The following is a 13,718-nucleotide window of genomic DNA, read 5'->3' as shown; positions in this document are numbered from 1 at the left end:
ACGTAGCCCGGAAAACCCACAACAGGTAGTTGATTCGAGCTCTGAAAGCTGCCAAACAGTACATTGTCACGCCACGTCATGTGTCACATTCTCCTTTCTCCCCAATAATATCTAGCATAAACAAGGAACTGGAACATCTCGTGAAAGGTCTGTGCCCTCCTAGCCACTCTTGAAATGACTTCAGACAGCAACTTTTGAAGGGCAGGGAAATGCCTCTCTGTTTTTGCTTATGCCACTCTGTAAAGTTCCAGGAGCAGCAGTGGCGTAGGAGGTTAAGAGCCCGTGTATCTAATCTGGAGGAACCGGGTTTGATTCCCAGCTCTGCCGCTTGAGCTGTGGAGGCTTCTCTGGGGAATTCAGATTAGCCTGTACACTCCCACACACGCCAGCTGGGTGACTTGGGCTAGTCACAGCTTCTCGGAGCTCTCTCAGCCCCACCTACCTCACAGGGTGTTTGTTGTGAGGGGGGAAGGGCAAGGAGATTGTCAGCCCCTTTGAGTCTCCTGCAGGAGAGAAAGGGGGGATATAAATCCAAACTCCTCCTCCTCCTCCTCTTCTTCTTCTTCTTGGGGGAGTGGATTTAATGTGCAACGGGAAATATTCATGTTCAAATCCTCATCAGGCTACAAAGCTGATAGGGCAGCTGTAAGTGACTGTTGGTGGTGAAGATTGCAGCAAGAGGAACATTGGATAACCCCGCCATAGGTGTCAGACTCGCGGCCCTCCAGATGTTATGGACTACAGTTCCCATCATCCCCTGCCAGCATGATGCTGGCAGGGGATGATGGGAACTGTAGTCCGTAACATCTGGAGGGCCGCGAGCTTGACACCTGTGCCGTAGACCCTTTCCCATGCTGCTTGGGGAAAGGAGAGACAGAAATAAATACGGGAAGCTGAAAAGATACATTCGAGGGAAACCCGCAGGTATTCGATTGCAGCAGTTCAGTGGTTCTGACTTTGAGGCCTGTCAGTCTTCTCATTGGTCATTTTATTGGGATTGGGGTTTTTTTTTTTCCTGGTCAAGGCAAGATCTGACAGACTCTGATAAAGGGGAAAAAAATCGCTTGCCTCGCCACCGAGTTCCTAGTGGTGAAAAAAAACCCTGATTCCACATGGTTTATCTTGGTTGCAAAGTGCAGACTCAGGAAACAGGGCGGCTGTTTGGACAATTCACACTGACTCATGCGACGGCAGGAATATTTTGTTCCCATAATATCAGAAGTCAGCAGCCTGTGTAGTAGGTCACTCAGACTTTGTAGCTATCCACTCATCCTTCTGTCCTGATTTTCAGGGACAACAGGGATCAGCATTTTCCCCGACGTTTCTGTCCGTAAAAAAAATAAAAAGTGAAGAGAGTGGCTCGAAATGAATTGCAGGAGCATAGCTACTGCTCTAGCAGCCCAATAGCCCAGTCTGATCTGATCTCCTCAAAGCTGGGAAACTCAGCATGGTCGCTACTTAGACGGGACACCCCCAAGGAAGGTTGCTTCCTCTCTTGCTTTGAAAACCCCCTAGAAGGGTCGCAGTAAGTCAGTGGCATCTTGATGGTTCTTAATGCATGAGCAGCTTGAATAGTTCACTACCATCAGAGCTGGAAAGCTGAGCAGAGTTGGCCTTGTATTGTCAAAGGCTTTTCACGGCTGGAATCACTGGGGTGTTGTGTGGTTTCTGGGCTGTATGGCCATGTAATAATAATAATAATAATAATAATAATAATAATAATAATAATAATAATAATAATAATAATAATAATAATAATAATAATAATAATAATAAGAGGAGGAGGAGGAGGAGGAATTTTGGATTTATATCCCCCTTTCTCTCCTGCAGGAGACTCAAAGGGGCTTACAATCTCCTTGCCCTTCCCCCCTCACAACAAACACCCTGTGAGGTAGGTGGGGCTGAGAGAGCTCCGAGAAGCTGTGCCTAGCCCAAGGTCACCCAGCTGGCATGTGTGGGAGTGCACAGGCTAATCTGAATTCCCCAGATAAGCCTCCACAGCTTCAGGCGGCAGAGCTGGGAATCAAACCCGGTTCCTCCAGATTAGATACACGAGCTCTTAACCTCCTACGCCACTGCTGCTTACTACTAGAACACGGCCATACAGCCCGGAAACCACACAACACCCCAGTGAGTCCAGCCGTGAAAAGCCTTTGACAATGCAAGGCCACAGATGCAGGCGAAACCTCAGGAGAAAATGCTACTAGAACACCACCGTACAGCCCAGAAACCACACAATATCCCATAGTTGGCCTTGCTTCGTACTTGGATGTGAGACCACCAAGGAAGAGAGGGGTTGATAGACAGAAGAAGGCAGTGGCTGATCGTCTCTTCTGTTCTCTTTCGTGGAAAACCCCACGGGGGTTGTTTTGAGTCAGTGGCGACTTGGCAGCATGCTTTACTGCTCTGTTGGATCCAAACCAAACCTCTTCTAGTCGAGCAGTTTCCCGCCAGTTGCTCTTGGGGGAAGTCACAAAACTTACAGGCCCTAGTATGGGGGATACGGAGGTATGCCACTTCTAATCATAGGGGTTACACTGTCCAGCTTTTCATTTCCCTTTTTCCTGTTTAGAAAAATCATCTCAGTGACTGGTCCTCCCCGTATCAAGTGGCAGGGAATTCCATGCATTTAAACTACTCATTGTGTGGAGTAATACTCCCTTTCATTGGTCCTAAACCTGTTTCAAACAGTGACACCAAATTCTAATGCAGGGGAGAATAAGAGAAACTGCTCCCCCCCCCCCTCTTCCCGCTTTCAGGAATCTGGGTAATGCATCTAGAGGAGCGCCCGGGTGGTATGGGCTGTCCATTAGCGGCTCCTTAAAAACCACGACATCCACCTTAAAAGGAAGAAACAGAGAAGCGTAACAAACAGAGCCGGGCTGTCTTGCCGGAGGCACGGCCCATTTATCAAGCGGTTGCGCGTTCCCAAAACGATACCTTGCGACCGCATGGGTGAAATTCCATTGAACATCCCAAAAGAGAACACTATTTTGTTTTTTGTTTGCGCCTCGGCCGCCCCGTGTCTCATTTCTCAATTACACGCCAATTACGGGCTGTACATTTTGTATCTTCTCCCAGTGAGTCACTTCAAAACATTTAAGAGCGACAAACAGTGGCTCTGGTGGGAGGAATTCTGCTGTTTACTATTAAGGACATTCCACAGCCTAACTTGTAAACAGCTGGGGCAGGATTCTCTCCAGCCTGAGGATCTGGTAAGAACAATTTTTTTAAAAAAAAAGAAGAGGAAAAGAAAGGACCGGTCCGAAGGGGTTTGGTGGAGGCAATTCGGACCAGCTTCCCAAATGTCTTGGTAAACGGGGAGGATGTTTAGTAAGGGCTTTCCTTAAAAGGGAACTTAACATTCAGCTCCTGTTGTATATAGTCACGCTGCAGTTGGCAGGAGAGCAGGGAAGAGACAGAACTGGCTCCCAATATATTGCTCTTTGAAGTGCCGCTCGAAATGGGGGGGGGGGGGCTGGATCCAATCCTCAACTGTCCCAATATGAGCCACCCAAGATATTGTTGCGGGGGGTGGGGGGAGGAGCCGTTGAGAAGGGCGCAACAAGTGACCGAACTGTGGAATTTGCTGTCAAGGCATGTGCTGATGGTCCCAGGTTGGGTGTGTATTAAGTGCTGTCACGTTGCTTCTGACCTGTGGTGACCCTACGAATGAATGACTTGCAAAATGACCTGTGGTTGACAGCCTTGGTTGGGTCTTGCAAACTGAGGGATCCCTCAGTCCCTCTTACGTTTGATCTTCCTTGTTCCTTGCTACTTCCAGTTTTTCCTAGCATTGTCGTCCTTTCCGATGATTCTTGTCTTCTCATAACATGACCAAAGTACAATAGCTTCAGCGCAGCCGTTTTGACTTCTGGGGTGAGTCGTAGATCTGGAACCCACTGGTTGGTCTTTTTGGCGGTATTTGTAACGCCCTATTCCATCACCACATTTCACAGGGATGAACTTTCTTCCTGTCAGCTTTCTTCACTGTCCAGCTTTCAAACTCATACATAGTACCGGGGAATGCTGTGGCATAAGTTAACTGTGTCAAAGGCACAAGCAGCTTTAAAGAGGGATTAAGAAAGATTCATGAAAGAGAGGTCTATCAGAGGCTACTATCCATGGAGACTAAAGCGAACCTTTATGTACAGGGGCAGCCAAACTCTGAATCTCAGTGCAAAATCAGGGGAAAGGCTTGGTCTCTGTGCCCTATTTGTTTACCCTCTGGGGCAGGGGTCTGCAACCTACGGCTCTCCAGATGTTCATGGACTACAATTCCCATCAGCCCCAATTGGCCATGCTGGCAGGGGCTAATGGGAATTGTAGTCCATGAACATCTGGAGAACCGCAGGTTGCAGACCCTGAGTCTGGAGGAACTGGGTAGCCACTGGTTGAGACAGGATTCTGGACTATATAGACCACCAATCTGATCCAGCAGCGCTCTTCTGATGTTCCTATGTCCAGATGCTCCGCAGGGGTTCGGGTGGTTCCTCAACGGGCTGACATTTCCCCTCAGCAACGACCCTTGAGAATTCAAGGTAGTAAACAAGAGCTGTTGAGAAACCCTACAGAGGAGGAGGCTGACGCATAACCGTGTTTAGCGGCTGCTGTGGTTTAGGCAAACCATAGCAACTTGTTTGTTGTCACCCCCTATGCAAATTTGCTTTGGGAGGGCACGCCGTTGCCTTTGTTGATTTGACCCATGTTTGTGTTGGACGGCTGTAGGAGGGGAGGGGAACGGCTGGATTGAGTGGGTTCCTTTCCGAGAGCTTTCTATATCGTTCCTCTATGAGACAAGATCGGAAGCCAAAAGCAGCAGCAGCAGCAACAAGTGACGCAAGGTTGGGTTTGCACTCACCGTAACGGAAACGCCACGGTTAGGCAATCGGGCAGCCTGGCTCGTGTGGTATTGCTTCAGAGTCCGGTCTCTCGTTCCAAGCTGTCTCCTGTGTGCTGTGCCCAGAGAGAGTTGCCTGCTCTCTTCTCCCAACTGTCACTTCTCCTGGGTGATCCATGGCTGGCGTTGATGTTGTCGCCCTAGCAACCGGGCCCTCTGTGCTCCAGAAGCCTCATCAGAATGGCCTCCTGAGAGGTAGACAGCACGGCAGGGCCACCACAAATGCATCTTCAGCTCATTCTGGAACCCTCCATTTGTCAAAACTTAGAGCAAACAAGACGTATTGCTGTCAAGGTCTACCCCAGCTTGAGCAGAATGGGTTCCTTTAGGTCTCTTCCATGAATGTCTTGACTGAGGCTGAAGCTGTGTCCCTCATGAAGTCTTCTTGCGTGAAGTCTCCCCACTTCAGTAGAAGAGGAAAGGCTGTCCTTCACATGGAGTTGTTCTGTCATTTCCCTAGAACAGGGGTCGGGAACCCGCGGCTCAAGCGCGAGTCAAGCATGCGGCCTTCCCTTCTCCGGCCAGCTGTTCTATGCGGCACTCCATCAGCCGAGCCGCAGGGTTCTTCACGCCTCAGCCTCCTGCAAGTGGAGCAGGGCGGGCGCATCGTTCCCCCGGCGGCCAGCCCGGCCGAGCCGCTGGGCACCTCTTCACCCGCCCTGCGAGGGAGCAGGCATGGGCGCATCTTTCCCCCGGCGGCCGGCCCGGCCGAGCCGCTGGGCACCTCTTCACCCGCCCTGCGAGGAGCAGGGCGGGCACATCTTTCCCCCGGTGGCCGGCAAGGCCGAGCCGCCGGGCACCTCTTCACCCGCCCTGCGAGGAGCAGAGCGGGCGCATCTTTCCCCTAGCGGCCGGCCCTGCAGGCGGGTGTGTGTGAGTGAGCGGCCCTGCAGGCGGGTGTGTGTGTGTGAGCGGGCGGAGGGGGGGCGTAGCATGCAAGTTGGCGGGGTAGCGGAGGGGGGGCTTGCCAGCGAGTGGGGGGGGGGTGAGGGGGGGTGAGCCAAATGGCTCTTTGAGGGGAAAAGGTTCCCGACCCCTGCCCTAGAATCTTCTCTTGAGCAAGGCCCCCAATTGACGTATTTAGAAGAAGAGGAGCTTGGATTTATATCCTGCTTTTCTCAACTGTGAGGAGTCTCAAAGTGGCTGGCAAACCCCTTTCCCTTCCTCTCACCACAACAGACACCTGGTGAAGTAGGTGGGGCTGAACTAGTTCAGAGAGAACTGGGACTGGCCCAAGGTCACCCAGCAGGCTTCATGTGGAGGAACAAGGCAAACCAGATCCACCAGATTAGAGTCCACCGCTCGAGTGTAGGAGCGGGGCATCAAACCTGGTTCTCCAAATTAGAGTCCACTTGCTCTTAACAGCTACACCACGTTGACTCGCTTCCTTGATATCCATCTAGAGTTGCCAAGTGGAGATCTCTTGGAATTATAACTGATCTTCAGAGAGATCCGTTCCCCAGGGAAAATTGGATGCTCTCTGGAACAGGGATCTTCAAACTATGGCCCTCCAGATGTTCATAGACTACAATTCCCATGAGCCCTACCACTTGGCCATGCTGGTAGGGGCTGATGGGAATTGTAGTCCATGAACATCTGGAGGGCCATAGTTTGAAGACCCCTGCTCTGGAGGATGGACTGTATGGTTTTATACCTGACTGAGGCACCAACCCCACCGTCTCTAGGCTCCATCTCCAAATATCTGATATTAGATATTGCTAAGAGCTGTTGAGTCTCTGTTAGGTATTTTGTTCTGATGTATTGTATCGATCCTGTATTGTTGGTTGTATTATTATTTGCCCTTCGGGGGAGGGCAGTATATATATTAAATTTAACCTAACAAATACCCAGGAATTTCCAAACCTAGTGCTGGCATCATATACTTGAAGCAAACGGTTCTGCCGAGCTGTTAAATTAGCATGTGTTTATATGCTACATCCAGGCCTTTAGCTGTTCTTGAGTGTTTTGTTTTAAAGGGAAATATTATTTACAGCTGTGACTTTATTACTACTGTTGCATGCTGTTTTATCCATTGTAATTAAAGGAAGGTGGTAAAGAACTTTTCAGAACACACGCCGCACAGTCAGTTGGCTCTCCTAAGAATTTCTTCCACGCGTTAGAATGTCCGTTGTTTTCCAAGCCTTTTGTTTCAGGAATGAAAGTCACCCTATTAGCCAGCAATGTAAGATGAGGAATGAGTGGTTTTTTAAAAAAACAACAACCCAGACTTGGAGCACCATTTCCACTGATGGAAGTTGTGGGTCCAAATTCTTCTTTCCCATGGCAATATATAAATGTGCAATATTATATGTGTGTGTGTGTGTGTGTGTGTGTGTACATGTGTATATATATATATATGTATATATATATGTACGTACGTATGTACGTATGTATGTACATATATATACATATATATATACACACCCTGTTTCCCCGAATATAAGACATCCCCTGAAAATAAGACGTAGTAGAGGTTTTGCTGAAGTGCGAAATATAAGGCATCCCCCGAAAGAAAGACGTAGCAAAGTTTTTGTTTGGAAGCATGCCCGACAAACAGAACACAGAAAAATAAGACATCCCCTGAAAATGAGACATAGCGCATCTTTGGGAGCAAAAATTAATATAAGACACTGTCTTATTTTCGGGAAAACATGGGGTATATGCACACAGCCAGTTCTATATATAGCGGATCCCAATAGGCTAAAGGTGTGCCTCACTTTTTATAGGATTAGGCTATTAAAAAAAAACTGGGAATGGCATTTGATGCCATTTTGGTTGATCCTAATAAAAGACATTATTTGGATTGCATTTGGCTTTTGAAAGCAGTGAGGTATCCTGTTAGAAACGGCTCGTGTTCATTCTGTTTTTCTCCCTTTCACTTTGCAGGAAAGTATGCCCCAGACGCCAATATTTTCCAGCATGCTTGGTTCTGGATGCAGCGGGCACGTCCAGCCAGATATGGGAGAGAGGAGCGGGGATCCCGTTTATCAGGATGGGAGTCTGGTTTCTGGATCTCTGGAGGCCCTCATTGAGCGCCTGGTTCCCACCACAGACTACTACCCAGATGTAAGTAAACGGTTAGAGTCTTGGCTTCGCTTTTTCCAAAGGCGTTAGCAGTCATTGAACGGTGAGACTTTGCATGCGTCTGCTCAATAGGCATGGAGTTTGCAGAATTAAAACAGTTTTATGTTATGAGAAGGAATGCTTAGAGTAAGCTGATCAGACGTCCCGCTTTTGGCGGGACAGTCCTGCCTTCAAGCAATTTGTCCCGCGGGTTATTTAAATTGTCCCGATTTTTGGGAGGCTGCTGCACTGCCTTCTACAGGGCGCCAAAGGAAGTGTCCGGCAGCCTCAGCGACAAGGTTGCAGGAGCATCGAAAGCTTTCTGGGGCTTACAGCCGTTTCCTCGCCCTTTCACAGGTGGGCGGGAAACAGTAAGTTCAGAAGGTAGTGTGATAACTCGGCTGCTGCTATAACGCTATGCGCGACATCACCCCTCTTGTCTCGAATCACAAAGGTGACCATCTGGTCACCTTAGCTTAGAGACAAGTCATGTTAAAAACATGATCTAAAAAATCTAGATGGTGTATTCAATGTAGCAACTGGGGTTTGGTTTCCTTTTACAAAAAGCACCGAGGAAGTGAGTGTACTGAAGCGTTTGACATTTTTCAGAGTATCCCGGCCGCCGGACCTCCAAATCTTCATGCCATTTGTGCAATGAGCGTCTTAATTTCCCATAATGTAAAAATAAGTGAGTTATTTCCATCTGAGATATGTTGGAGAATATGCACGCGTGTGCGGGGATAAAGCTCGGCATTTGGGCGAAGCCCCTCGATTTCCATTCTGCTCCGAATCTTATTTAACACGGCACCTGCTACACGCAGACTGGGGCAGAAAGAGCTGTCTGGAAACGTGAGCGTGTGCGTGATCCGTCTTGGCGCAGGCCCATGTTTTGGAATCAAACGACATCATCCTGTCAAATTTCATCCAGGCGAGTCATCTGCCCCTCCTCCCCGTCCCTCTCCGACAATCCAATAATACACTTGCCCAAGCTGCCAATGCTGGAAGCTACGGAATGTGAGAAAATATGCTTGGCTTTTGTGATGCAAAGGCGAAAGAGTCTGTAGAATTCGGCCCACCTCTCAAGTGAATTTTGCCTCGGCTATAATTGCGTCATTCTTAATAGCAGAGTTTAAAAGGATCTGCGAACCTCCACAAGTAACCCGTCAGTGTGATGCTGTGAAATCCATTTCCTCTGCTGAAGGAAAGAACAAACTGTGCCTGCGGGGGTTCAGGTGGATTTTGAAAACTCAGGTAATTTTAAAAATCCACCTAAACCCCGTAGGCACATTGTCGAAGGCTTTCACGGCCAGAATCGCCGGAGTGTTGTGGGCTTTCCGGGCTGTATGGCTGTGTTCCAGTAGCATTTTTTTCCTGACGTTTCGCCTGCATCTGTGGCTGGCATAGATACATAGATGCCAGCCACAGATGCAGGCGAAACCTCAGGAGAAAATGCTACTGGAACACGGCCATACGGCCTGAAAACCTCACAACACCCCATAGGCACAGTTTGTTCTTTCCTGCAAAACACTCACTCACTGGGCCATACTGGCACCATGTTCTGGAGTTATTGGAATTGGATCCAAGGGCCTCCCTAACCATACTACGGTGCTCTTCAAGGCCGGCCACTTCTGACTGCAGAGAGAAGGTAGAAGCAACTCCTGGAGTTTTTCTTAGCCTTGCCTGTCAAGTTCTGCATGCTGAATTTTGCTATCAGAACAGGAGATATGGCTAGTGAAGCACGGTTCTCCTGCCATGGGGGAATTGCACTTGGTTGCATAGGTGCATTAAAGGCTGGAAGCCACTCCAGAATCGTATGGGCTACAGTTCCCATCATCCCCTGCCAGCACATTGCTGGCAGGGGATGATGGGGACTGTAGCCCATAACATCTGGAGGGCTGCGAGTTTGACACCTGTGACTTGGAGGTTTTGGGGTTGGAGGGGCAGAGTTTGGAGAAGGGACAACCTCTGCCAGATATAATGCTGAACAGTCCGCCCCTACAGCAGCCATTTTATCCACGGGAACTGATCTTTGTTGTCTTGGAGACGAGTTGGGCAGGAGTTGTAATGGTGGGAGATCTCCAGCTACTGCCTGGAGGCTGGCAACCCCAGTGTGGCGTAGTGGTTAATCTGGAGAGCCGGGTTTGATTCCCCACTCCTCCACCTGAGCGGCAGAGGCTTATCTGGTGAACCGGATGTGTTTCCGCACTCCTACATTCCTGCTGGGCGACCTTGGGCTAGTCACAGTTCTCTCAAAACTCTCTGTTGTGGGGAAATGAAAGCAGCTTGTAAGTCACCTTGAGTCTTCTTACAGGAGAGAAAAAGTGGGGTATAAATCCACACTCTTCTTCAGGAGAAACCACAGTTCTCTCTCTTCCATCCACTTAGGTTCCTCCACAGTTTCTAGCTTCAATACCTATCGTTGACAGCCGGTTCCTCCACCCCCCTCCTGTTATGGCTGCACATTCCTCACAATGACTCAAATATTTTTTTGTGCTCCTTTCTGAACCGAGTCATTCTAATCACGAATCGCAATGTAAACATGGAACACATTCTTTCTTTCCTTCCTGGGCACTATATCTGTTTTGGCAACACAAGCGAGCCGGATGAAATTCCAGTCAGGTCAATAAGACTCTGGCCAACAGAAGAAGAAAAGTTTGGACTGATACTCCACCATTCGGTGTCGCAAGGAGACTCAAGGTGGCTTACACATTTCTTTTTCTCTTCCTCTCCCCACAACAGACACAGCAGTGGCGTAGTGGCTAAGAGCAGTAGCTAAGAGCAGGTCCATTCTGATCTGGAGGGACCGGGTTTGATTCCCAGCTCTGCCGCTTGAGCTGTGGAGGCTTATCTGGGGAATTCAGATTAGCCTGCACACTCCCACACACGCCAGCTGGGTGACCTTGGGCTAGTCACAGCTTCTCAGAGCTCTCTCAGCCCCACCTACCTCACAGGGTGTTTGTTGTGAGGGGGGAAGGGAAAGGAGATTGTCAGCCCCTTTGAGTCTCCTGCAGGAGAGAAAGGGGGATATAAATCCAAACTCTTCTTCTTTTTTTGTAAGGTAGGTGGAGCTGAGAGAGTCCTGAGAGAACTGGGAATGGCCCAAGGTCACCCAGCAGGCTCCATGTGGAGGAGTGGGGAAACAAACCCAGTTAACCAGATAAGAGTCTGCCACTCATGTGGATCTAGGAGCAGAGTTTGGAAAGGGAAATAAGTTCAGCAGGGATGTGACAACACACATTCCACCCTCTCCGACTGCCATTTTCCCCAGGAGAAGCGGAACCCAGTTGTAATCTGGAGAATCAGTGGTAATACCAGGCCCTATATCGGTGATGGCGAACCTTTTCGAGACCGAGTGCCCAAACTGCAACCCAAAACCCACTTATTTATCGCAAAGTGCCAACACGGCAATTTAACCTGAATACTGAGGTTTTAGTTAAGAAAAAATGGTTGGCTCTGAGGCGTGTGTTACTCGGGAGTAAGCTTGGTGGTAGTTGTTGGCTTTGCTTTGAAGCAACCATGCAACTCTTCGAACGGGTGAATCACGACCCTAGGAGGGTTTACTCAGAAGCAAGCCACATTGCCAGCAACCGAGCTTATTCCCAGGTAAAGGATCGCACTTTAGTTCTTTGCATGAAAATCAGTGGGGTTTAACAGCGCTTAACAGGGTTTTATTTTATTTTATTTTATTTTATTTTATTTTATTTTATGATTTTACATTTTATGTTTTCATTACTACTGATTGTTTCCTGATTGCTTACTAGACCTATATGACAATCATTAAGTGCTGTACCTTATGATTCTTGACAAATGTATTTTTCTTTTATGTACACTGAGAGCATATGCACCGGAGACAAATTCCTTGTGTGTCCAATCACACTTGGCCAATAAAGATTCTATTCTATTCTATTCTATCCCCAAAACTAGGTCTCAGGTTTAATGCTAATAATCAAGCCCAGCTGTTCCAGGCCAGCCTAGATGTGTGTGTGTGGGGGGGGGGGCACTCTGTTTGGGCGTGCCCACAGAGAGGGCTCTGAGTGCCACCTCTGGCACCCATGCCATAGGTTCGCCATCACTGCCCTATATGAAGGCAGGCAACCCTACTGTGGTTAGGGCCATGTTGGCACAGTGAACGATCCTTAACGATCCCCAGTATGCAGCTTGCTAAACTGTCCACCCCGTGTGCCGGATCGGCACAAAAATCACTGCAGTGTTTCCAGGCACCTCCGGAAGAATTAAAGTTTGTTTCTAAGAACGGCCAGATCTTTTTCCCATGCTGGAGGGGAACACGAAAGCAGCAAAAGACGTTAATGAGGATTTTTTTTTAAAAAAAAAAGTCACGGGTAGTGCTCGATATAGGCTTGTTTGCCTACGGAGATTTGTGGGACGCAGAGGGAAGTGAGTGTTCACAAGACGGCGGCTCCTGGGAGGCTGAAGAATGGAATGTACTCAATTCCACTGCAAGCAAACATTTCAGCCAGCGTTCAAACAAAAACGTTCCAAATTGAACTGGGCTGACTCAAGGAGGGGGAAAATATATTTTCTCTGCGTCCCCTGAAGATAACGCTGCATTCTTGGTCTTTAAGTAGCCGTTCTTATTTTAGTCTGGACTGGCTCTCTTCCGCCCCTCCCTGTAATTGAAGATGTCTCTTAGCAACATGTTTAAGCACTATGGGAATCACCCTCGTTCTCCCTTCTTTCGCTGCAACAGACCTCCTTTTTGCGGCCTCAGAAGCTGTTCTAAGAGGTCCGCCGGGGTTCCTTCTCCCATCTTTTCTCAGTCATCAAAAACTAAATAGATGGCATTTTTTTTTGACCTGCTCATTTAACATTTCTCCCTTTAGTTCCCGCATAACGTTTCCCGATGTGCCAGATAGCAGATATAGGCAGCCTGGGAAAGATATTCAAGGTGGGTGAGAGGAGAGAGAAAAGGCCTTTTTCCCCCCCTAACTAAATTGGGTTGCCAACCTCCAGTTGGGGCCTGGGGATCATCCAGAATTGCGACTGACTTCCAGACTGCAGTCTTGCAGAAAATCCCTGCGTTGGAGGGTAATTCAGTGGTTTCAGAAAAACCCGCTGAGGTCCTTCTCAAAACCTGCCTTCCCCAGGCTTCACACACCCCCCCCCCCAATCGCCAGGAATTTTCCAGTCTATCTCACAGAGCTGTTCAGAGGATAAAATGGAGAAGGGGATGATGAGAGCCACTTAGGTTCCCCACTGGGGTAAAAATGAATCCATTAAATGAATACATTGATGAACAGGCATCCTTAGAGGTGGTCTACCGTGTTTCCCCGAAAATAATAATAAGAAGAAGAGTAAGAGGAGGAGGAGGAGGAGTTTGGATTTATATCCCCCCTTTCTCTCCTGCAGGAGACTCAAAGGGGCTTACAATCTCCTTGCCCTTCCCCCCTCACAACAAACACCCTGAGAGGTAGGTGGGGCTGAGAGAGCTCCGAGAAGCTGTGACTAGCCCAAGGTCACCCAGCTGGCGTGTGTGGGAGTGCACAGACTAATCTGAATTCCCCAGAGAAGCCTCCACAGCTCAGGTGGCAGAGCTGGGAATCAAACCCAGTTCCTCCAGATTGGACACACGAGCTCTTAACCTCCTATGCCACTGCTGCTCCTTCTCCCAGTGTCTTATATTAATTTTTGCTCCCAAAGATGCGCTATGTCTTATTTTCAGGGGATGTCTTATTTTTCTGTGTTCTGTTTGTCGGGCATGCTTCCAAACAAAAACTTCGCTACGTCTTACTTTCGG

At 48.7% G+C, this 13,718-nt stretch overlaps 1 protein-coding gene across 2 annotated transcripts in view; it reads left to right on the top strand.

The window, feature by feature from the left end:
* Positions 1-13,718, top strand: part of RASGEF1A (RasGEF domain family member 1A) — a 313,626-nt gene that overhangs the window by 227,881 nt on the left and 72,027 nt on the right. For both annotated transcript variants that reach the window (XM_048506141.1, XM_048506142.1), the window contains one exon: positions 7,787-7,966. In XM_048506141.1, the coding sequence (XP_048362098.1) occupies positions 7,787-7,966 (180 nt within the window). The remainder of the gene's footprint in view (positions 1-7,786; positions 7,967-13,718) is intronic.

This window comes from Sphaerodactylus townsendi, linkage group LG08 (assembly GCF_021028975.2).
Source record: "Sphaerodactylus townsendi isolate TG3544 linkage group LG08, MPM_Stown_v2.3, whole genome shotgun sequence".
Lineage (NCBI taxonomy): Eukaryota > Metazoa > Chordata > Lepidosauria > Squamata > Sphaerodactylidae > Sphaerodactylus > Sphaerodactylus townsendi.
The sequence above is the reverse complement of the archived record's forward strand: the minus strand, read 5'-3'. Positions and strand labels throughout refer to the sequence as shown.